The sequence below is a fragment of the Lithobates pipiens genome, unplaced genomic scaffold (genome assembly GCF_037356315.1).
Source record: "Lithobates pipiens isolate NorthernLeopardFrog02 unplaced genomic scaffold, aLitPip1_a1.2 Scaffold_8, whole genome shotgun sequence".
In the NCBI taxonomy this organism is placed as follows: Eukaryota; Metazoa; Chordata; class Amphibia; order Anura; family Ranidae; genus Lithobates; species Lithobates pipiens.
Window position 1 is genome coordinate 254,672,211 of NW_027507903.1, and position 25,940 is coordinate 254,698,150.

Sequence of the window (25,940 nt, forward strand, 5' to 3'; positions counted from 1 at the left end):
TTGTGTTCTGAGTGGGAGCACCCAGAAACAGTTTTTTCCTCCAAAAAAAGTTTTCAACACTTTATCCTATGGAGGAAGAGTTTAATAAAAAAAAATGGGGAATTCCAGCAATTGACGCTGCTATATCCTCTGTGACCAAGAGCTTGACTTGTCCTGTAGACAATGCTCAAATCCTGAAGGATCCAACAAATATGAAGTTGGAATTCTTATTTATAAACCATATTTCTGTGGCAGGTTCAGTGGTTCAGCCAGCAATCTGGGTATGTCGGTCCTTATAAGATCAGTTTAAAGAGGTGCTCAAGATTATTCCTGATGAACAGGCCCAAGATTTGGTCGGGATATCAGAGGCGTTGTTTTACGGTAGACGCTATGAAAGATTCTATTCTCCAAGCCTCACGGCTTATGCTCGGGCTGGTACATGTGAGTAGAATTCTATGGTTGAAGAATTGGTCAGCCGAAGCGCCATGCAAAATCTCTTGACTAGTTTTCCGTTTTCATGGTGAACGGTTATTTGGAGACGATCTGGATAAATATATCCAAAGAATTTCTAATGGAAAAAGTTTCCTTTACCAGTTAAGAAGTTTAAGCATTTTTTTTCTTTTAAACAAGCTTCTTCTCCAGTGCCAGGAGCATCTGCCACCTGGCAGTCACAACGGCCTCCACCATCAAGTTCAAGAGGTAAACCTCAGGGTCAACCCCAGGGTCAAAAGAGGCCCTGGGAGAGAGAGCCTGCTAAACAAAATACTAAAACCTCCTTATGAAGGGGCGACCCCGCTCGCTTAAGTCGGGGGGGGGGGAGACTTTTTCAGTTAAGTCTGGCAGGAACAGTGTCGAGACACATGGGTGGCTTCCTCAATATCTCTAGGTTACAGACTAGCGTTCAGAGAGTTCCCATCTCATTTTCTCAGATCAAACGTTCCCAGAGACCCAGGAAAAAAGTCTTTCTGACTTTGGATCATCTCTTGTCTCAAGTGATATTAGTGGCCCCCATGGTAGAGCGAGGGTTAGCATTTTATTCAAACCTTTTCGCTGTACCAAAACTAAACGGGGATGTCAGACCCATTTTTGATCTCAGAGGTCTAAACCGGTTTTTGAATATCCGCCCTTTTCGCATGGATTCAATCCGATCAGTGGTCTCCTCCATTCTACAAGGTGGAGAACTGCTAGTGTTAATCGACCTCAAGGATGTTTATCTACATGTACTTATTTTTCTCGCCAGAAATATCAACACTTCGAGATAGAAAATTTTCATTTTCAGTTTGTAGCTCTGCCTTTCGGTCTAGCTACTGGACCTTGAGTGTTTACAAAGGTTCTGGCCCCACCCTTTAGCCAGATTAAGGGCTCAGGGGATAACGATTCTGGCTTATTTAGATGATCTACTCTTGATGAATACATCTGTAGCCCGCCTAAACCAGAGTTTGGTCACCATATTCGGCTACCTGGAATACCTAGGTTGCATTCTCAATCTAGAGAAATCTTGCTTAAAACAAGGAGATTGCAGTACTTCAGCCTGATCATGGACACGGCTCAGAAGAAGCTGTTCTTACCCCAGGCAAAGATCAGTTCCATAAGAGAACTGATTCAGGTGATCAAAGCAAAGAAGAATCCTTCTATTCGACTTTGCATGAGCTTACGAAAGATGGTAGCTTAATTCGAGGCCGTTCCTTATGCGCAGTTTCATTCGAGACTGCTGCAAAACAGTTTCTTGTCAACTTGGAACAAAAAGATCCACGCTCTAGACTTCCCGATGCGTTTATCCCCCAAAGTACATCAAAGTCTCAGTTGGTAGTTGATGGCCAAGGATCTTCAGAAAGGAAAGTTCTTCCAACCAGTTACCTGGAAGGTGGTGACAACAGATGCCAGCCTTCTGGGCTGGGGAACAGTCCTGGAAGAAGCATCTGTCCAAGGAAAATGGTCTAAAACAGAAATGACCTTGCCCATCAATATTCTAGAGATTTGGGCAGTATGCCTGGACACTCAAATTACAGAATTGTCCGGTCAGAATGCAATCTGACAATGCCACAACAGTGGCTTATATCAATCACCTAGGGGGCACGAGGAGTCGTGCAGCTCAGAGAGGTGAATCGTATTCTATCCTGTGTAGTCTTCATTCTGGGAATAGAGAATTGGCAGGCGGACTACTTGAGTCGCCAACAGTTGTTCCCGGGAGAATGGTCTCTTCACCCCGACATCTTTCTGTCAATATGTCGAAGATGGGGAATTCCGGACATGGATTTGTTTGCGTCCAGGTTCAACAGACAGATTGACAGCTTTATGTCAAGGACAAAGGATCCGCTGGCATGCGTGGAGCAGATGCCTTTTTTTTTCTGTGGAATCAGTTTTTGCTGATCTATGCGTTCCCTCCTGTTCTGCTGCTTCCGCGCCTTCTTCGCAGGATCAAGCAGGGAGGGAAGGAGGCTTCCGGGGGTATACCGGGATGATGCCCGCACCTGCAGGCCATGAGGATCTCTCTGACCTCTGGGGTCAGAGAGATCTCATATTTACACTAAAACGCAATTTAAAAAAAATTCGTCATTTGAAAAAAATAAAACAAATAAAATGTCCCTCTAAGAGCTATGGGCAATGACTTGGAGACAGGTGGGGGGCTGGGGGCTATCTTCCCCTCACTCGTCTCCATGTCAGGCCAGGGACAGGTCCAGATCGCCGTCACGGACCTGGCTCCTAACTTTTTTAGCTGGCTCCTAGATTCCAAGCAAATTTGTCAACCCCTGGCCTATTGAGATTTTTAGGTACCGTCGTTTGTCGTCATTCCACGAGTGCGTGCAATTATAAAGTGTGACATGTTTGGTATCTATTTACTCGGCGTTACATTCTTTCACATTATGCAAAAAAAGGGCTAATTTTATTTTTAGTTTTTTTAAAATTCATGAAAGTGTCCCTTTCCCCAAAAAGTTTTGTTGCAAATACCGCGTGACATAAAATATTGCAGCAATCGCCATTTTATTCTCTAGAGTATCTGCTAAAAAAAAAAATATATATATATATATATATATATATATATATATATATATATATATATATATATATATATATATATATATATATATATATATATATATATATAATGTTTGGGGGTTCTAAGTAATTTTCTAGCAAAAAATATGGATTTTAGCTTGTAAACACCAAATGTCAAAAATAGGCTTAGTCATGAAAGGGATCATTTACAATCCATTGTCAGTATCAAAGTTGTACAGATGTTAAACAGTCATGGAAAGGAATTGGTGCACCTGGAGGCATCTCTATCAAATCAATGAGGTCTGGGTTTGAATTTGTTCAATAACTCAGTGATACAAGGATACACTGTGCTGCACAGCCAGTTGGAAGCAGTAGACAGTTGCACATTCAACACACACACACACACACACACACACACACACACACACACACACACACACACACACTGCACCTTGGCTTCAAATCAATTTGAAGATGAACACCTGCAGATATTACAAGGTGCTTGCACTTAAAAAGGAACCTGACGGGGAAAATGCACTTTGTATATTGAGTACATGTTTTATTGCAAACTTTTTGGAGATGTGTATATATAAAATCTCTATCCAGCCTAATATGGGCTGAGTCCATTATCTTGTGCTTGGATGTCACCTGTGAAAGCTAGGAGGCCAGCCAGTTTTTTGCAGCAAAATATTTCTTCCACTTGTGGTACTTGAGCGTTTGACGTGCTTCTTTGATAAGTACAAGTGGATTATCGATGATGTGCGTCATTTACGATGCATGAGTTGTATGGTGGAGGTCATCAGCCTGAATTTGAACATACCGGGTCTGTACTGTTCAGCGCATAAGTTCTACTACATTTGTATAATTTCCCTTGTATTTAAAGCTAATGTGTATAGTGAATGGATTCAAAAGTGTTAATTAACCAGCAATGCAGTCAGTGGGCTGCTACTATTATTCTGTATACACTACAGCTTTGCCAAAGTCAGTTTAGTCAATATACCCTATTCTGGTTCATCCCAATGCTATATCCAAAATACAGAGCGCATATCCCAGCATGACTAGGAATAAATTTCCCAATGCCTCTGCTGTGTAGCTTTCTCACTGCTTCCTGTATCATGAATCCTATTTTAAAATTCCAAGCCAAGTATGAGTTTCACTGGTAGCTGTGCAAAACTTCCAATTACTGACATTTTTGAACATTAGACTTTTTACATATGAGAAGCAGCTAGATGTCTGCAGTGAGAGAAAGCGTTTTAGAAATCAATTTCTTGAATCGCAAGCTGAGTTTGCAAGATTAATGGATTAGTGGAGAAAGGAGTCTGGTGGATTGGAGGAGTACAGCAGTGTGTGGATGCAATATGTCACTACAAGTGAGACCGCAACCTTCCTCCACTTTAACGTAGAGAATACCCCTTTGGACCCCTATTACAGTGTGATCACTTAGTGACCTTGTAACATGCCTTGGCATTGCTGTGTAGGAGGGACTGAAGAGCCTGCGAATACAAATGCGGTTTTTGAGCGAGTTCATTTTTGCCTAGACACAGTTGTGGTGGTGGGGGCTGCTCCAAAGTGACTAGTAATAAAAGTATAGTTATCTGCTGGCACCTTTATAAAATAAACTGTATGGAGGGGCTGCCATTTGCAGCTTTACTAAAAATAATTGCTTCGCTGTCTTTGTACTCAATGTGCAGGGCAAAAGACTAGTTTACTTTAAACACTTGCCAACCACAATAGGTGTATGTATACAAATGGTTTACTGGGGTTATGGCTGAAGCTACCATAACTCAGGTGTACTTTTTTTTTTTTTTTTTTCTTTTTTTTTTCCCCAGCCTGTGGCTGGCTTGCTCTTGAAAGTGTCCTACGCGGCTCATAAGCCTGCAGCACTCCCAGAGGCAATGAAAATAGATCGTCTTTGATCACCACTATATAGCCTTGGAGGACAGGAGCGACATCTTGGTGTCCCCTAAAAATAACTCAACACGCAGCCATTACTGTCTAAACCGCTGGCAACAAAAGTGCGTACACCCCTAAGTGAAAATGTCCATTTTTTTTTTCCTCCCTGGTGTCATGTGACTCTTTAGTGTTACAAGGTCTCAGGTGTGAATGGGCAGCAGATGTGTTCAATTTTGGTGTTATCGCTCTCACTCTTACATGGCAAAGGACTCTGAGGATCTGAAAAAAAATGATTGTTGCTCTACATAAAGATGGCTTAGGCTATAAGAAGATTGTGAAGAAACTGCAGTACAGTGGCCAAGACCATGCAGCAGTTTAACGGGACAAGTTCCACTCCGAACAGGCCTTGCCATGGTCGACCAAAGAAGTCTCATACACATGCTCAGCGTCCACATCTAGAGGTTGAAGGGGTTGGAGGTCAGCCTGTCAATGCTCAGACCATACATCGCACACTGCATCAAAGTGGTCTGCATGGCTGTCATCCCAGAAGGAAGCCTCTTCTAAAGATGATGCACAAAGCCCCCAAACACTTTGCTGAAGACAAGCAGGCTAAGGTCATGGATTACTGGAACCATGTCCTGTGGTCTGAGGAGAACAAGATAAACGTATTTGGTTCAGATGGTGTCAAGTGTGTGTGACGGCAATCAGGTGAGGAGGAGTACAAAGACAAGTGTCTTGCCTACAGTCAAGCATGGTGGTGGGAGTGTCATGGTCTGAGGCTGTTTGAGTGCTGCCGACACTGGGGAACTACAGTTCATTGAGGGAACCATGAATGCCAACATTTACTGTGACATACTGTAGCACAGCATGATCCCCTCCCTTAAGAGACCGGGCCGCAGGGCAGTATTCCAACATAACGACCCCAAACGCACCTCCAAGACTACCACTGCCTTGCTAAAGAAGCTGAGGGTAAAGGTGATGGACTGACCAAGCATGTCTCCAGACCTAAACCCTATTGAGCATCTGTGGGGCATGGAGGAGTATAAGAGGACTCCAGTGGCAACCTGTGAAGCTCTGGTGAACCCCATGCCCAAAGGGTTAAGGCAGTGCTGTAAAATAATGGTGGCCATACAAAATATTGAACTTTGGGCCCAATTTGGACCTTTTCACTTGGGTGTACTGCGTGTGTGTGTGTAATATATATATATATATATATATATATATATATATATATATATATATATATATATATATATATATATATATATATATATATATATATTAGATAGATTATAAGTTTCTATCAAAAAATACTAATGCCAGAAAAGGTTTGGTCTTCAAATTGTTCATGGCATCCTCCCATCTGCAACACATATTCACTTTTCCTTCCCTCACCTGCTGTGTTCCCAGATGCAAAGAAAAATCCCTAAAACTTAAGGGTATGGGGCATGTGTGATTTATGCCCCTCACCACTGTTACATAGGGGAAAGTGAAGAGGAGTCAACCTTCTGCAAGTCACAAATTGGAGCATACATGGAGTTGGCGCTCTCACTCCCAGTGGCTGGAAAGTGCATTGAGGGAGCAAATGGAAGTTAAGTACTTCCATCTCATTATATAGTGTTCCATACCCACACCTTTTTTATTGGTGATCTTGGATCTGCAAAAGTGTGAATGGGGCCTTAAAGTGATTTGCAAACTACCACCTTGTAAAACCGGCTATTCAGTTAAATTAACACAAAGGGGAAAACATTTATGTATAGAAGAAAAACATAAATGCCTTCTTTTTTTTTTTTTTTTTGTCCCCCCCCCCCCCCCCCCCCCCCTCCTTTTTTTATAAGAGATCACATTCCCTCTGTTCTCAGCTGCATATGACCTGTGGAGAGGAGAAGCAACAGTACACAATTTCTCGGTGAAAGACTGCAGAGGGGTCGTGTCAGGACAAGGCTAATCGTTGGAGGAGAGCATGCGGAGTTCCCAGCATAGCTAGAGAACTGACCAGGCTGTGCTCTCCTGCTTGGTGTGGTCAGTGTTTAATAGGAAAGCTGAGGGACTGGCGGGAACACCCAGGGATTTCACACGAAGGAAGCATTACAAAGAGAACTAGATACTTTTTTAAACGGGTACAACAGGCACATATCGGTTATATAATATGCTGGGGTAACAAACACTTTAAGGTACATTATTGCTGGACTCCTGAAAATGCTAATTACCTGGCTGTTCAATTTAAATACTTCTAAGTAAAATTGAAGTCCCCTGATGCTTTAATATGAATGTTTCTAGACCTTGTTTTTTTTTTTTTTTTTTTTTTTTTTTTGCTGACAAGCGCATAAAATATACATGTTATATAAGTTGCTCTTTTTTTTTTTTTTTTTACAGGAAACCCAGCGCTTAATGGCAGAACCAGTTCCTGGAATAAAAGCTGAACCAGATGACAGCAACGCGCGGTATTTCCATGTTGTAATTGCAGGTCCACAGGATTCACCATTTGAAGGAGGAACATTTAAACTTGAACTATTCCTTCCTGAAGAGTACCCAATGGCAGCTCCTAAAGTACGTTTCATGACCAAAATCTATCATCCGAATGTAGACAAGTTGGGAAGAATATGTTTAGATATATTGAAAGGTAAGGCTTTATTTACTATATTGGTCCAATTGAGTGCTTGCCTCCTTTTTATATTCAGCAAATCCAGATACATTATCAAAAATCATCTAACCAAGAGCAGTGCATAGTTTCCTTTTTAGGTCCTTTGTTATATTCAGTAACTTTATTTTGCAGCATTATCAGGCAGTATCCTTGTACTGTCCATGGACTGTATAAAGAGTCATGAGATATCACTGGGGGATGAATTACCTTTGTTTATAGTAAGCATTCAAATTCATGGTTTTATTTCAAAGAATAAACCTTTTGACTGCTATGGTTAGTGTTTTTTTTTATATGGTCTACATTATTGAGTCCTGTTTAAATCAATTGCCTCCATTTAACCACTTGGGATCCGCGCTATTGCAAAATGACGGCAATAGCGCGGACCCACATTTTCGGGACTACGTCTATTGACGTAGTCCCGGTTACGAGCGGCCTGCGCGCCCCCTGAGGGGCGCGCGCGGCGCGCTCTGTGATCGGCGAGTCCGTGAGACTCGCCTGATCACCGATCCGTGTAAGGGGTCGATCCCGACCCCTTATCACGTGATCAGCTGTCAGCCAATGACAGCTGATCATGTGATAAAACGGAGCCGGTAATCGGCTAGTATTCCTCCTCGCGCTGACAGCGCGAGGAGAAAAAAAAAAAGCCGATCGCCGGCGGCCGTGTTCGGGACATCAGTCCCGATCACGGCCAGCAATTTAAAAGGACACCTGCCCCCTGCCAGTGCCCACCTGCCACCCGCAGTGCCATCCTGAAATAAAGTAAGTGCCCCCCTGTCAGTGCCACCCAGCAGTGCCCATAGTGCCCACAGTGCCACCCAGCAGTGCCCACAGTGCCACCCAGCAGTGCCCACAGTGCCACCCACAGTGCCACCCAGCAGTGCCACCCACAGTGCCACCCAAAATCTGCCTCAGGTGCTGCACCCCAGTGCCGCCCATCAGTGCCCAGCAGTGCCGCCCATCAGTGCCCAGCAGTGCCGCCCATCAGTGCCCAGCAGTGCCACCTATCAGAGCCACCTATCAGTGCCACCTATCAGTGCCCATCAGTCCCATCTATCTGTGGTACCTATCAGTGCCCATCCGTGCCACCCATCCGTGCCACTTATCCGTGCCACCCATCCGTGCCATCTTATCTGTGCCCATCTTTGCCCATCAGTGCCGCCTTATCTGTGCCCATCGGTGCCGCCTTATCTGTGCCTATTAGTGCCGCCTTAACTATGCCTATCAGTGCCCACCAGTGCAGCCCATCAGTGCCCACCAATGCAGCCCATCAGTGCCCACCAATGCAGCCTATCAGTGCCGCCTAATCAGCGCACTTCAATGAAGGAGAAAAATGACCCGTTTGCAAAATTTTATAACAAACTATTAAAACATGATTTTTTTTTTTTTTTTTTTTTGCATCTTTTTTTGTTTGTTTAGCAAAAAATAAAACTCCGAGCTGTAACTAAATACCACCAAAAGAAAGCTCTATTTGTGGGAAAAAAATGATAAAAATTTAATTTGGGTACAGTGTTGTATGGCCGCGCAATTGTCACTCAAAGTGCATCAGCGCTGAAAGCTGAAAATTGGTCTGGGACTGAGGGGGGTTTAAGTGCCCAGTAAGCAAGTGGTTAAAAATTAATATGGATTGTTGTCAACTGGAGAATAATTGTTTGTTTATGAAATCACATTCTCTGCTTTATGATGGACTCCTATGGGTTGTCATACTCTGTTTCATAATGGATCATTTTGTGTTGTCAAGGGTTCCCTATATGCAACAGGGTCAGAGTTTATCAAGTTGTTTTTTTCCAAACCGCTCCCCCCCCCCCCCCCCTTTGTAAATGTAAGTGGTATTAACCTAGGGCACTCTCTGAAACCCCTTTTGGATATTGACTCCAATGCATTTTTAGTGCTTATTTTGTTCACTAGTAATCACAGCTGTTATGAATGTAACCCATTCATGACAGTATCGTAACTGCAATCAAAGTATTAAAAAAAGTGACAAACTCACCATGCCTCTTACTAAATGTCTGTCTACTTTCCAAAATAGGTAATTTTGGGGGTATTTGGACTGTCCTTGCATTTAAAGGGCCCCAGGAAATGAGAGAGGCCTTAAAAACATCAGGATTGATGAATTTATATATATATATATATATATATATATATATATATATAATATATATATATTAGAGGTCGACCGATATATCGGCCGATATTTGCCGTTTTTTAAATAATCGGCATCAGCCGATTGTGCTGATAAAAAGCCGATTTAGAACTACAGCGGGACTTTGAAATGACTTCTGTAAGAAGTCAGTGTGAGTTGCCTGAGTCGTCATAGCAACACTTTCCTCCTCTCTGGGCAGACTGCCAAGAAAAGAACTAAATGATACAATGTTTACACTTCTGAATGAATGAAGTCATCTCTGTGTAGAAGTTCCCAGTTTAACCATTTAAAGACTAAATCTTTTCTGACACTTGTTGCTTACAAGTAAAAATCCTGTATTTTCTGCCAGAAAATCACTTAGACCCCCCAAAAATTATATATATTTTTTTAGCAGAGATCCTAGGGAATAAAATAGCGGTTGTTGCAATATTTTATGTCACACGGCATTTGCACAGAGGTCTTTCAAATGCATTTTTTTGGGGAGAAAATACACTATTTAAAAATAAAATAAAAACAGTAAAGTTAGCCCATTTTTTTTTTTTCGTCCAAAAGTTTTGACTACCTGTCTTTATTAAAAAAAAAAAAAAAAACCTATGTATTAATCTAAATCATACATACAAGTAAACTGATTGGAGGTTTTTTTTGTTTAATAACTGTTTAAATGTAAGAAATTTTCTGTATCACTTATGAAGGCTGCTTTCACACTGGAGCGTTGATGGTAAAACGCAAGTTTTAGCGGCTCTTTACCCTCATTTTAGTGGTGTTATTTAGCTGCTAGTGGGGCACATATAACCCAGCTAGCGGCCAAGGAAGAGGTTAAATGCACCCATGAAGCACTGCTGCCAAATCGCATTGAATGCGCTTCGGCAGTGGTGCCCATTCATATCAATGGGCAGGAGTGGTGGAGGAGCGGTATACACCACTCCAAACGTGCTGTTTGCAGGACTTTTTTTTTTAAGATCCTGCCAGCGCATCGCCTCAGTGTGAAAGCACTCTGTCTTTCACACAGACTGCAGAGGAGCCATTTTGCAGGCACTTTACAGGCGCTATTTTTAGCCCAAAAGTGCCTGAAAAACGCCCCAATGGGAAAGGTGTGTTAGATCAAGGGGGATTAAAAAATAAAAAATAAATAAAAAAGGAAAAATAAATAAATAAAATAAAATCGGCCTAACATATCGGCCCAAAAAAATCGGCATCATATATCGGCTATCGGCCGCCATGATTTCTAAATATCGGCATCGGCCAGAGAAAAACCCATATCGGTCGACCTCTAAAATATATATATATATATATATATATATATATATATATATATATATATATATATATATATTATATAATCTATCTTCGTTTGAAGACACTATAGCAGGAGTCTCAAACTGGTGGTGGCCTTCCAGCTGTTGCGAAACTACAAGTTTCTTCATGCCTCTGCCTGTGGGAGTCATGCTTGTAACTGTCAGCCTTGCAATGCCTCATGGGACTTATAGTTTTGCAACAGCTGGACCCCTGCTTTGAGACCCCTGCACTATAGCTTTCACATCAATTAAATATAAAGTGCAGCTGTAGATAACAAAATATGTATCTGACAGCTATAAAGTGTAAGTTATGATAAACTGAATGTATAAAAACTAGTGCAATAAACCATGTGCAAGGTAGACTGCAAAGACAGTAGCTTATAAATAACAATAACATGTAAACAGTAACTAAATATTAACCCTTTCATGACTAAGCCTATTTCTGACATTTGGTGTTTACAAGTTAAAATCCCTATTTTTCTGTATAATGTGAAAGATGATGTTACACCGAGTAAATAGATACCAAACATGTCACGCTTTATAATTGCACGCACTCGTGGAATGGCGACAAACTACGGTAATTAATCTCCATAGGCGACACTTTCATTTTTTTTATGGTTACCAGGTTAGAGCTACAGAGAAGGTCTAGGGCTAGAATTATTGCTCTCGCTCTGATCGCAGCGATACCTCACGTGTGTGATTTGAATACAGTTTGCATACGTGGGCGCGACTTCCGTATGCGTTTTTCTTTGCTGCGCAAGCTCGCGGTGATGGGGGCGGTTTGAAAAAATGTATTTTTTCTTATTTATTTTTATATGATTCAATTGTGTTTTAAAAAAAAAATAAAAAATTTGATCACTTTTATTGCTGTCGCAAGGAATGTAAACATCCCTTGTGACAGTAATAGGTGGTGACAGGTACTCTTTATGGAGGGATCGGGGGTCAAAAAGACCCCAAATACCTTCTTTGCACTTCAAAGTCTTCAGCTCACCGAAACGATGTATCTGAATACTGTCGATTTTTTTTTTTTAAATGCGGCGCCATTGGCAGCCGAGTAAACAGGAAGTGATGTCATGACGTCGCTTTCGTGTTTACATCAAGGAGACTGGAACAAAGCCGTTTCAGGCTTTGTTCCGGTTGGTCAATTAGCCGCCGGAAGAGCAGTTTCATAGATCGGCTCTTCAGTGCCACCGGGAGGCCCGGGAAGAGCGCCGGGATAACAACCGAGTGGCTTTTAGCCGCATCGGATGTTATCCTCAAAGCCGATCGCCCACTCTAAGCAACGGTACCAGGATGAAGCCTGCATCTGCGGGCATCCCTGTATAACCCCCAAAAGCCAAGTAGGCATATCTGTGTACGCTCGGCGGGAAGAGGTTAAAGTCCATAAGCGTAAACAATTGTGCACAAACTTAATTCAAAATACGACAGAAATGCATATGTGCAATGATATAAAGTCATTGAGAGGAACATGGGTAAGTTCAACTGAAGAACCAACGTGGTCTTTTGAATAGTCCACACTGTGAGCCAAGCTGATAAGTAGGATCTAAAGTCTCGTACACACTGTACGATTGTTGGCCAACCGAGCGTCTGATTTTTGTCAAAAGGGCGCGTGTCAGGTAATCTTGTCTTGCATACTAACATTACACAATTGTCGTGCCACAAACACGAACATAGTGACGTACTACGAGGAATTTCAGCTCTTGAACGCCACTCTTTGGGCCCCTTCTGCTTATTTCGTGTTTTGGTGAACATTGATTCCGAGCATGCGTGTTTGTACTTTCGACTTTTGTGTGATGGATTTGTGTACTGACCATTCGAAAATCTGATGTCAAACCATTATCCGCCGAAAATTTACTAGCCTGTCATCCAACATTTGTTGGACAATTGTCAAAAGGAGCGTACTAACGGTAAGATTTTAGGACAACGGTCTGTCAACAGACAATCTCCTGCCAACAATCGTACTGTGTGTACAAGGCTTTAGTCTGGAACCAAAAGCAAAAGATAAACAAGGGTTGGTGTCCAATCACCCAGGATAGTACATCCTCCACCTGGGGTAAGGAATGGGTACCAAAAACTGTGGACCCACTTGCCAGCGGCAGTGAGTCAGCCAAGCTTAGTGTTAGGAAGCCGGAACTCCAGTACTGATCACCGAGTGTCCTGGCACAGCATGCAAAGATCCCATCCAATAGATATTCAAACATGGGGGCCATAAACAGAAAAAATGCCTCTGCATAGTGTAGGTCGAAAAGGATGGATTTATTTAAAAGAACGGTACAAACATCTGAAAGATGTGTACAGATAAAATGTGATCACAGGTTCAAAAATAATACCCCAGTTGAAGTCCAGTGGGGCAAAATGCGTTAGTTTTGCTAGTGATCACATTTTATCTGTACACATCATTCTGATGTTTGTACCATTCTTTTAAATAAATCCATCCTTTTTGTGTAAAAAAAAAATAATAAACATTTTATTTGTGTACGGTGTTGCATGACCGAGCAATTGTCAGTTCGTGACACAGTGATGAATGCTAAGAGATCACCTCAAAGCCCAAGTCTGAGTATCTTGATTTTCATAGTTTCCAATGTCTTAGTAATTTGTAGCTATGCCCTTTGTATGTACAGTTTTGCTTTGATAAAAACTATTGTAAATCCTGTATTTAGCTGGTCCCAGAATGTCTGGTGGGAGCTGTACTTCTGCCTCCTCCCCATAGCTTAAAAAACTTTGCTGGATGCCAGTTAATTGTGTGTTGCCTTTCCCCTTTATCTGTGCTTTACCTTACACATAGCACTGTATGTGAAGGAGCTGCAGCAGGTAGACTCCGTTTTTTGGAATATGTTTTTTATCAAAGCAAACTGTATATAAATGGGTGTAGGTACAAAATATGAAGACATCTGGAACTTTATAATAAGCTTTAAAAGTCATGGTATCCAGAGCTGGACTTAAAGGGAAGCAGTGTTGGTTGCAGAATAAATGACATTCTATTTATCCGTAAACTAGACACACAGGCTCTTTAGTGAGTTTGTCACTAATGCTCGTATCGCCTTCATATGTTGCAGGATCACTGCCATGGTGTTAGTCCTTTTTACTCCCCATATCCAAATGTATCTGGTCATACCACTTCCAAAATCCTGGTCCATACCCCTAGAATTTCTTGCCTGCATTTTTGCAATGTCTTCTAGCTTGCTTTATTAACCCTTTCCCGCCGAGCGTATGCACATCTGCGTACTCGGCTTCCGAGGGTTATACCGGGATGATGCCCGCACCTGCAGGCATCATCCCGGTACCGTTTTTTACAGCAGGCGATTGGCTATCCAGGCATAACAACCGATGCGGCTAAAAGCCGCTCGGCTGTTATGCCGGAGGAGCGGGAGGGGACGTCCCCCCCTCCCGCCGCCTCTCGCCGCTGTTACCGGTGCTCCCGCTCGATCGGGAGCACCGATTTGCGATCCGTCGGCTCTGGCTGCTGGGGAGGAACTGGAACGAAGCCGTAATCGGCTTCGTTCCAGTCTCCTCATCGTAAACACGGAAGCGACGTCATGACGTCACTTCCCGTTTACTCGGCTGCCAATGGCGCCGGTTTTAAAAAAATATCCGGTATTCAGAATCGCCGTTTTCGGCGATCTGAATACATTGAAGTGTAAAGGAGGGGTGGGGGGTCTTTTAGACCCCCGATCCCTCCATAAAGAGTACCTGTCACCACCTATTACTGTCACAAGGGATGTTTACATTCCTTGTGACAGCAATAAAAGTGATCAAATTTTTTTTTTTTTTTTTTAAACAATTTAGTCATTTAAAAATAAATAAAAAAAATAAAAAAATAAAAAAAAAAATTTCAAAGCGCCCGCCGTCCCCGCGAGCTCGCGAAGCAAAGAAAACGCATACGGAAGTCGCGCCCGCTTATGTAAACGGTGTTCAAATCACACATGTGAGGTATCGCCGCGATCGTCAGAGCGAGAGCAATAATTCTAGCAGTAGACCTCCTCTGTAACGCTAACCTGGTAACCGTAAAAAAATTTTAAAGCGTCGCCTATTGAGATTTTTAGGTACCGTACTTTGTCGTCAATCTACAAGTGCGCGCAATTATAAAGTGTGACATGTTTGGTATCTATTTACTCGGCGTAACATTATCTTTCACATTTCGCAAAAAAATTGGGCTAATTTTACTGTTTTGTTTTTTTTTTATTCATGAAAGTGTCCCTTTTCCCAAAAAGTTGCGTTTAAAACACCACTGCGCAAATACCGTGTGACATAAAATATTGCAACAATCGCCGTTTTATTCTCTAGAGCCTCTGCTAAAAAAATATATATAATGTTTGGGGGTTCCAAGTAATTTTCTAGCAAAAAATATGGATTTTAACTTGTAAACACCAAATTCCAAAAATAGGCTTAGTCATGAAAGGGTTATACTACCACTCTCCATAACCTAGTAGCTTTGTTTGTCCTGCTCCTCCTTTCCAGTATGGTAATTAGCTGTATTTGATTACATCTAGAGGTTGACTTCTGAGTAACTAATTCAAAGGCAATCCATGTACATGTAGAAAGACTGGCTATTGAGGCACTAAAGCTAGCCATACGTGTATCAAAATGTGTCTGGTTCAGCATGAACTGGCTGTGTTTTGATCCTTGTAAGGGTGGAAGTTGATCTGTCAAATGACTTCTGTCAAGGTGGATTTGATTTAAATCACTAGTAAAAAGGCTTTATTTAAATAATAATTTCTCTATCGTTCATTGACTGACACAGCAGCTCTTCTTGACCTTGAGAGGACTAGGCAGAAAGTGTTATAAACAGCAACACTTGGACGGTACCGCCCAGGGGGCGATCCTACTGGCTATAACCCCTCACACTGCATCCAGCAGCTCCGTTTTTCCTGCCTAGTGTAGGAAAAGGACATGGCTCGTGGTGGGACCATTGGTCCTGGGAATACTTTTTTTTTTTTTTTTTTTCCTCTGCATTTTTGATTCCTGTGATCCTACATTCAACAGCCAGGCTGGGTGACAGGCTGGATAATTTAGATCCTTGTAGTCTCCCCAGCCTGGCTATCGAGCGTGAGCAGGCCCTAGCTGCGTGCTGGGTCAGCCACAACATGCCCTGTCTAATCCAGGGTCACACAGGCAGCCGGCAGCCATTTTCTAGTAGCCTCAGGTAGTTTTTGTCTCTAGCGCTGTGTGCTTGTTTCCTTCTAGAATAGCGTGCTTTCCACATAGACACCTCATGGATGACACAGGGGAGAGCGGACAGCAGCAGAACAGCGCAGTACCTGGGTCAGGGTGGTGAGTCCTGCGCGGGCCCCTCAGTCTGTGGCAGCTGGAGGGTGGACCTTTTGTGTGACTTGCCTTAGGTCCCCAAGTGGTGACAGGTGTGTGTGGGTCAGCATGGTGTCAAGTTAGCGCTTCTTCTCCAGTCATCCCTGTTAGTGCAACTGGTTCCCCTGCACCTGCGGTGCCTATGGATGCTCTGTCGGTGGTCCTGGAGGCCTTTGTTGCCAGGGTGGAAGTAGAATGCGGGCGCAAGGGGGGGTAAAAAAGTCTCTAGTAGGAGCACTTATTACAGCGGTGCGGGATACCCTAAAAATGGAGGATACGGCGGGAGCATCTACAGAGGTGTCGGCCCCTTTCGGGTCCCACAAGCCGGCCCGCACGGCTAAGGTGTTTCCTTACCCAACTTGTTAAGTTTATTTACAAGGCGTGGGGAAAACCGCCCCGGGCCTTTTCAGTCCCGAAACGCATAGCGGTGTGTTACCCCTTTGAGGAGAGTCTCCTGAAGAAATGGACATCTCCAATTGTTGACCCCTGATTTCCAGGTTAAATAAGGTAACCACGATTCTGGTGGAATGAACTCCTGCTTTCAAGGACCCTGCCAACAGAAGGGCCGAGGCGGTTGCCCGGTCCATATTTACTGTGATGGTGTCAGCATTGCGGCCAGTGTTGGCCATGGCCCTGGTGTCGCAGAAGCTTACTGAATGGTCTAAATTGTTGCACCGTGAATTGGAGAAACAGGCTTCCCCGGTCTGAGTGGAGCTGGCGGACCAGTTGGTGCAGGGCCTTAAGTATGTCTGTGATGCGGCCCCCTTGCTCTCTGATTTGGCTGAAATGCTTGTCTGCAGACCAGGCATCTAAGAAAGCACTGGCGGACTTGCACTTCCAGGGTGAGAGGCTATTTGGCGCTTCGCTGGATGACATTAAGAATGTTACTGGGGGTAAGAATGCATTGCTCCCACAGTCCAGAAAAAGGAAGGAACCACGCCGTAGGCAAGGGCCCTCCTTTTCTGCTCAGAAGCGCATTTTTTTTGTCCGTCCGGGTCAGCAGGTAAGCGCTCCCAGTCTGACAAGGTGCCTGCTGAGGGACAAAAGTGTCCCTAGTTTCACAAGCCTGCGAGCAAATCTGTTACCGCATGAAGGTTTGCCCCCGCCTGACTCTTGGTGGCGGGTCGTCTTCGGGAGTTTGCAGCCTGGTGGACCTCCCTACTTTCCGACCTGTGGGTCTGCAAACTGGTTTCATCAGGATACAAGATACTTTCACAAACCGATTTTTATTTTATTTTTTTTCCCTCCCTCCAGCCTTCATCTTGTTTGGGGCAGTACAGGACCTGCTGCTGCGCGGGGTGATAGTACCTGTATCGACGCAGGAAAGGTTTCAGGGATTCTACTCCAATCTGTTTGTAGTCCCAAAGAAGCAAGGGATCCATCCAGTCCTGGACCTCAAGGCCCTCAACAGCTTTCTGAAAGTACAAAGGTTCAGGATGGAATCAGTTCGCTCAGTGGTCGCTGCACTCAATCGGGGATTTTCTGGCATCCCTGGATGCATACTTGTATGTCCCCATATGCATCAAGCATTAGAAGTTTCTGCGATTTGCGGTCGGGGACAAGCACTACCAATTTGTAGCTCTCCCTTTTGGCCTGGCTTCGCCAAGGTGCTAGCCCCAATTTTGGCTTTGCTAAGGCAGCGAAGGGTCGCAATCGTGGGTTACCTGGAAGAACCTCCTTCTGAGGGCAGCTTCGGCATCAAAATTAAGGGAGGATGTGGTAATCACCATGCAAACTCTTCGGAAGTTTAGTTGGGTACCGAACCTACAGAAGTCGGTGTTGGTGCCCGACTCAACACCTGGAGTACCTAGGCCTGCTTTTGGACTTCTCGGTGGCGAGAGCCTTTCTTCAATCGGAAAAGCTGCAGACTCTTCAAGCATCAGTGAAGTTGTTGGTGTCCCGCAGGTGGTCGTCGCTGCGTTTTTGGCATGCGAGTCCTGGGTCTCATGGTATCCACTTTTGAGGCGGTACCGTATGCTCAATTCCAGAGTCTTGCAAAAGGAGATCCTGTCAAGATGGGACAAATCTTTATTGTCCCTGGATTGTCAAATGTGAGTGATCCAGATAGTCAGGGACTCCCTGCTCTGGTGGCTGAGGTCGCCGGATGCCAGCCTGACCAGTTGGGGGGGAGTTTGGGCCATACAGTCAGCCCAGGGTTGGTAGACCCAGGAAGAATACCGCCTGCCGATCAATGTACTGGAACTTCCGGAAATCAGGCGGTGCCTCTCCACATGGTCACAGAGGCTGCAAAGGCGTCCGGTCAGGATCCAGTCAGACAATGCCGTCGCGGCATACGTCAACATTCAAGGAGGAACAAAGAGCTCGGCTGCAGCATTGGAGGTCGCTCACATCCTGCGGTGGGCAGAGCGGCATGTGCCTGGTACATTCCGGGTGTAGAAAACTGGCAAGCGGACTACCTAAGTCGTCGGATGCTGGACCAAGGAAAATGGTTGCTACATCCAGATTTTGTCTCCTTTGCCTAAGGTGGGGCATGCCAGATGTGGATCTCCTGGCTTCTCGAATCAATCGGAAGGTACAGAGGTTTTTGGCCAGGTCAAAGGACCCCTGGGCTGACGCGGCAGGTGCGTTGGCTCCATGGGGGCATAATCAACTGATTTATGCTTTTCCCCTACTTATACTTGTACCACATCTGCTTCGCAGAGTGAAGGCTGGGGGGACGCCGGTGATTCTGATTGCCCCAGATGGACCTCGACGTCTTTTGTACGGCGACATAATACGCATGGTGGTGGATGTTCCTTGGCGATTGCCAATGCGAGAGGACCTTCTGTCACAAGGTCCAATACTTCATCCTGCTTTACCATCACTGGTTTTAATGGAGGTCTGTCGGATTAGGTAATCTCCACTATGCTGAGGGCACGGAAGTTATCTTCTCTGAAGATGTATCATCGTACGTGGAAGGTCTACATATTCATGTATGAGGAGATGGGGTGGTGTCCACGTACATATTCAGTTTCCAGGATCCTGCTGTTTTTGTAGCGAGGAGTGAATCAGAAACTTGAATTAAGCACCATTTTTTCAGCGTCCCTTGGCAACTCATTCATTGGTGAGTATGTTTTGTTCAGGGGGTTCGATATGTGGCCCCTCCGGCTCGACCACCGCTACCTCTGTGGGATTTGAATCTGGTGCTCTCGGTGCTTCAGAAACCGCCATTTGAAAACAGGGAGGGAGATTCCCTTATTGACACACACTCTCAGAAAGTAGTCTTTCTACTAGCCATTACATCAGCCAGGAGGGTTTCTGTGTTGGTGGCCTTGTCTTGCAAGTCTCCCTACTTGATCCTCCACTAGGATAAGGTGGTGCTGCGTCTGCAGCCTTCGTTTCTTCCAAAGGTTGTTTCGGCCTTTCATCTAAATGAGGAGGTTGTGCTTCCGTGCTTATGTCCGCGGCCGTCAAACCCAAAAGAGGTGGCTTTGCATTCCTTGGACGTGGTCCCGGCTCTGCGGGTGTATCTGTCTGCTATGGCTTCTTTTCGGAGGTCGGACTCACCATTTGTATCGGTGGCTGGTCTGAAGAAGGGACTGCCGGTTTCATCGTCCACCATCTCTCGGTGGATCAGACAGATTGTAGTTCAGTCTTGTGCCATAAGGGGGTGGGCTCCTCCCTTTCCTGTCACGGCTCATTCTACCAGGGCAATTGGTGCCTTTTGGACTTTCCGACATCACGCGTCCGTTTCCCAGGTGTGTAAGGCAGCGACTTGGTGGTTCGTTCACACTTTCACAAAATTTTTACAAGGTTGATGTGAGTACATCTTCAGATGCTTGCTTCAGCCACAAGGTTTTGCAGGAAGCTCTTTAAGGTTACAACTCCTGCGTTGAGGAGCTCTGGTTGTTATGGGTGGGAGTTGTTTGCTGTTCCCACCCCTCGTTGCTTTGACACTGCTTGAGGACATCCCTAAGGTTAAGAAGAGCTGCTGTGTCCCGTCAATGAAAGAGAAAATAGGATTTTTGTACTCACCGTAAAATCCTTTCCCCTGAAGTTCATTGATGGACACAGCACCCACCCCTCCTATTTATGTTTGTACTGCTTTTGACAAACTGAGCTGCTGGATGCAGTGTGAGGGGCTATATAGCCAGTAGGACCACCCCCTGGACAGTACTGTGCAAGTGTTGCTGTTTTTAACACTTTCTGCCTAGTGATATAACCCTAAGGTCAAGAAGAGCTGCTCTGTTCGTCAACAAACTTCAGAGAAAATTTTTTGTAAAGAGCAGCGGTTATCTCTGTCCCGCAGCGTCTCCTCCAACCCGCTGTTGACTCACCTACCCATTCACTTTAATGGGATGACTGGTGATGCGGCAGTGAAACGACAAGGTGAGGGAGAGGTGATGGCAGCAGGTGAGTGGATGCCTGCTAACAGGCGCTGCCATCATGGATTTGAAATGACAGGTGCTCTTTTTAAATGTAAGGACTTATTCTTGCTGGTAGTTGGGGAAACTTTTATTTTCTTTGCAAATATTAAAGGTTCTATTTAGAATAAGCTGTCGGGTTAGTAAAACAGCGATATGAGAACCGATTCAATCATACAGTTTTTAGTGTACATAGATTTGCAAAACAGTGGGATAAAGGAATATTCCTGAACTTTGTTTTATCTCATGGTTACTGTGAAATTGTGTGACTGCATCAATGCAGTGCATGTTATCTCAGCTTTCAGAGCTTGAATTCATTGAGTTTACCAAAAATGTAAATATTGCAGAATATACAGCCTCATGCTAAATAACTAGGTTCCATTTCATGCTGAATAAATGAAATGCATCTTAAATTGAAAACTATCTTTTTAGATTTCTAGATATTTACTCTAAAAGCATTTTATTTAAAAAAAATTGATAATCCAAAAAAATGGATTTCAATCAATAAAATAATTTTTTATGCACTCTGACTTCTGTACAGCCATCCTGACTGATGCTTGGCCACTTAATTATCACCACAGGCTATAGTCTGCACTACTGATCAGTGTATTCTGATGGGGAGATTAAATCTGCTGGTTGAACAAAAAATAACGGACTCCTCCTATGGGCTGCCTAACTGACATGAAATGCCTTTAGCTCATAGGGTAAAATTATAACCTGCAGTAAAGTGACTGTTAATTTTTTCAGAGAGAATTTTCATTTGAAGCATAAAGCTTGGTCATAGACATTGGAATGTGTGTGCAAAATCAAGCAGAAAATATGGGTTTCTCACCTCTGATCGCTGCTTCCTTGGATGACCCTTGTCCCGGAATTCTTGCTGGCGATCCATAGTTATTAGAACTGCTAGTTGCCTTAGTCTTCTTGGTCAGTGGCTCAAAATATTAAAAACATAGTATGAGCATGACATCCAGGAATCTAGAATTCAGTTCTGTTATGATAGCCTGCATAATTCTGAGCTAACTTTTCTTTAGAAATGTTCAAAATGGCTATCGTGAGAACCTGCTTTGTGTTCTCTGTGAGAAGAATGAACTTGTAGGCATAGATATTGTAAATCTCCCTGCTGTCTACAAATCTACCATAAAAACGTCCTACCTGCAAGTGTTGTTTGAAATGTGAACTGCTGGGTCCTGTCGGCTGAAAATGTAGAGCTGAGACACTTGTCTGCTAGAAGGTATAATTCAACTGGAGCATTAAGGAGGCCTTTCCAGAATACAAACTAGTCCTATATAAAGATTCATACTACACCAATTCAAAATATTCCATTAGTGAATTTCTCTTCAGTAACAAAGTATATCTAAAGCCAGAAGGGACAATTGCATGCATTAAGGTAAAAAATAACTCTTATGCTGTGTACACACGATCGTAATTTTTGGTTTGAAAAAGCTCTGATGGTTTTCCCGACGGAATTTGATGGGATTTCGCTCAAGCTGTCTTGCATACACACTGTCACACAAAATTCCGACCGCTAAAGTGGTGACATACAACACGTACGACGGTAGTAGAAAAAGGAAATTCCATACCCAGTAGCCAATAGCTTCCATCTCCTAGTTGAATCTGAGCATGTGCTAGTTTTTGCGCGTCGGAATTGCATACACACAATTGGAATTTCCTATAGATAGTTTTTCCATCTGAAAAATTGAGAACATGCTCTCAAATTTTTTCTGGCAGGAATTTGGCCAGCTAAATTCCGATGGAGCATACACACGGTCACATTTTCCGATGAAAAGCTCTCATCGATCTTTTGCTGACCGAAATTCCGATCGTGTGTATGGGGCATTAGACTTTAGAACCACTTTAAGCTGTTAGGACTATTCTAAACATTGCTTTTGTAGGAAGTGTGTTCATGTTGGTTTGAAGAATACAGTGTTTGGCTGTTTAGCATTTATTTGTATGAAGACCATGTTTATTTTTCTCTGACAGTGCATTGAGTGTGTTTTATTTATTTTTTTTTTTTTCCCCCTCCGTCTGCAGATAAATGGTCTCCAGCTCTGCAGATCCGTACAGTGCTTCTATCAATTCAGGCTTTGTTAAGCGCACCCAATCCAGACGATCCATTAGCAAACGATGTAGCTGAGCAGTGGAAGACAAATGAAGCCCAAGCTATTGAGACAGGTATACTGGCACAAGGGCATAATTTCTAGTTTATCAGAGCCACAGATTAACTATAGTTTTGCTGCTTGCTTTGTCTTAGAAATTCCTTGATTTGCACATATTAATCATATTTACCGTATATACTCGAGTATAGGCCGACCCGAATATAAGCCGAGGCCCCCAATTTACCCCCAAAAAAACTGGCAAACTTATTGACTCGTGTATAAGCCGAGGGTGAGACATGCCTGTCCATCCCTGTGTGTCCGTCCATCCCTGTGTGTCCGTCCATCCCTGTGTGTCCGTCCATCCCTGTGTGTCCGTCCATCCATCCCTGTGTGTGTGTGTGTCCATCCATCCATCCATCCATCCCTGTGTGTGTGTGTCTCCATCCATCCATCCATCCATCCCTGTGTGTGTGTGTCTCCATCCATCCATCCATCCATCCCTGTGTGTGTGTCTCCATCCATCCATCCATCCATCCCTGTGTGTGTCTCCATCCATGTGTGTGTGTGTGTGTGTGTGTGTGTGTCCAGCCTACCTTTGTCCCGAGCCTCCGTCCCGTGCCTTGCCTCCGTCCCGTGCCGTGCCTTGCCTCCTTGCATCCGTCCCGTGCCGTGCCTTGCCTCCTTGCATCCGTCCCGTGTCGTGTCTTGCCTTGCCCCCGTCCCGTCCCGTGCCGTGCCGTGCCGTCCCGTGCCCTCTTCGTCGGCGGCCATTGTAAAGTTCAAAAGCTGCGCCGCCGCCTTCGCCTGTGATAGGCGGAACACTGAATTTCCCAGCAGCCTGTGTTCCGCCTATCACAGACGTCGTATCATCCTCGTCCGTAGTACGAGGATGATACGATGTCCGTGATAGGCGGAACACAGGCTGCTGGGAAATTCAGTGTTCCGCCTATCACAGGCGAAGGCGGAGCCGGAGGCGCGGCTTTTGAATAGAATGGCCGCTGTCTGTCTGCTCGACACGCTGATCGAGCGGGCAGACAGCGATGACTCGAGTATAAGCCGAGGGGGGCACTTTCAGCCTCAAAAAAGAGGCTGAAAATCTCGGCTTATACTCGAGTATATACGGTAACTTGCCTTGCTCCTGAGTGGTCACCCTGCTGATTTTGCCATATAAAGTAACTCTTCCTGTATCAAACTTTACCTCAAATCGTGCCATCATTTTTATACATGCATACGGTCTTGACATGCCCAAGTGTTCTAGGCTGTAATGGCGACACTGCAATAAGACAGGAGTGATTCTGCCACTTCCAGTGAATCTTTCTGTGACATAGCGCCCCACCTATAAAAGCTGGTTGACAGAATAGTACTCCCCTCCCTAGGAGATATCATTTAAAGCCGGGATATGCAATTAGCGGACCTCCAGCTGTTGCAGAACTACAAGTCCATTGAAGCATAGCAAGACTGACAGCCACAAGCATGACACCCAGAGGCAGAGACCTGTAGTCTTGCAACAGCTGGAGGTTCGCAAATTGCATATCCCTGATTTTAAAGGATGAAGAAGGGTCATGTGATGATTTTATGGTAATTTTACAATTTGAAGAAATCTTGTTCAAGTTTTCCTCTTGAATAGCAAGTGAGAGAGAGATGCTATAGGCCTGACAGAACAATGCATAGATCCATAACCTAAAAGAACTGGATAATGTGTTTTTTTTTTTTTTTTCAATCTTGATCATTATACACTTGGTTTGATGAATGGTTCTGTTGTATTATTTATGCTAACACATTTTTCCTTTCTTCTTTTATTCCTTGCAGCCAGAGCATGGACTAGGCTATACGCCACGAATAACGTTTAAACTCCTCTTGCCCTTCAGGTGTGCATCACTTCTTCGGTTCTGCCAAGATTTCTTCCTTATATTTTTCTTTGCGTTCAATGGACACAGTCTTAAAAAGAAAAAAATAAATAAAAATACAGAATAAAAAAAGCCCAGACATGGTCAGTCTTTGGTGATTAAGTGCACAATAGCAGATCTCATGTCTTGTCCTGATTCACTGTTTGTAGCGCATGAGCAGAGGCAGTAGATTATCATCCGCATGTTCCTTAACATTTAAGAGGTGGCAAGACCTCTGTAACTTTCCATTTTATCATCATAATTTCAGTGTGAGCACTGTGAATGGAAATAGTCTAGGGTTGTTGCAGTATCCTATATATTTTTTTTTTTCTTCCCCTTTTAACAAATGGATACCTCCTTTTTATTAATATTGTTTGAAAAAGGCTAACTTGTCTGTAGTATGTTGGCCCCCTAGCTCGCTTCTGTAGACAGACAAGCTTTCCCGAAGACACAAAAAAAAGTTGTGAATCCAGTGTGACCCCTATTAAATTATAACTAACTTCTCTTTTTGAGTGTTAAACCATCCAAAGCTTGTGACCATTTTGTATGGCTTGTCTTGGAAATCTGTAAATCTTATGTTTTAGTAAAATATTTTTTTTGTTATTCTACTTTTGCCTTTGTACAGTTTTTTTTTTATTTTTTTCCTTATTTTTCTTTAATGCATACAAACTTGACACATATTAAAGCGGGAGTCCACCGGGACTCCGCGTTTTTTTTTTTTTTTTTTAAAAGCCAGCAGCTACAAATACTGCAGCTGCTGACTTTTAAATAGTGACACTTACCTGTCCAGCGCGCCCGCGATGTCGGCACCCGAAGCCGATCGCTCGCTCGGCTGCCGGGTCCCGCCGCCATCTTGGGTATGGGAATCAGGAAATGGAGCCTTTCGGCTTCATTTCCCGGTTCCCTACTGCGCATGCGCGAGCCGCGCGGCGCAATCCGGACGGTCCCCGCTGCCTCTGGGAGCTGTGTGTTTCCCAGCAGGCAGCGGGGCACTTGCTGAAGGGGGCGGGGCATTGCGGAACGGGGGCGTAACCTACGCTCGTTCCGCAGACAGCTAGCCCGGAAGTGGGTGCAGTTACCTGGATTATCCAGGTAACTGCACCCCCCTCCCCCCTGAAAGGTGCCGATTGTGGCGCCGGAGGGGGGGAGGGATCAGATGAGCGGAGGTCCATTTTAGGGTGGACCTCCGCTTTAAGTGTAAAAGGGATGCTCAGCAAAGCAGACCTGTATTTTGTTGCCGAGCTGTGAATTTTGTTAGGTTTGTTTGAATTCTAATTACCTTGGCATAACAGCGAGATGATTTTCTGAATAGTCCTCCAATCAGGGTGCTATGTTCAAATGT

General features: G+C 44.1%; 1 protein-coding gene across 1 annotated transcript in view; it reads left to right on the forward strand.

The window, feature by feature from the left end:
- The window catches only part of UBE2N (ubiquitin conjugating enzyme E2 N), a 66,023-nt gene extending 40,817 nt beyond the window's left edge, over window positions 1–25,206 (forward strand). Inside the window, exons 2-4 of the mRNA XM_077470719.1 lie at window positions 7,246–7,492; window positions 22,648–22,788; window positions 24,522–25,206. Of these exons, the coding sequence (XP_077326845.1) occupies window positions 7,246–7,492; window positions 22,648–22,788; window positions 24,522–24,562 (429 nt within the window). The 3' untranslated portion in view covers window positions 24,563–25,206. The remainder of the gene's footprint in view (window positions 1–7,245; window positions 7,493–22,647; window positions 22,789–24,521) is intronic.
- The last annotated feature ends 734 nt before the right edge of the window (window positions 25,207–25,940 follow it).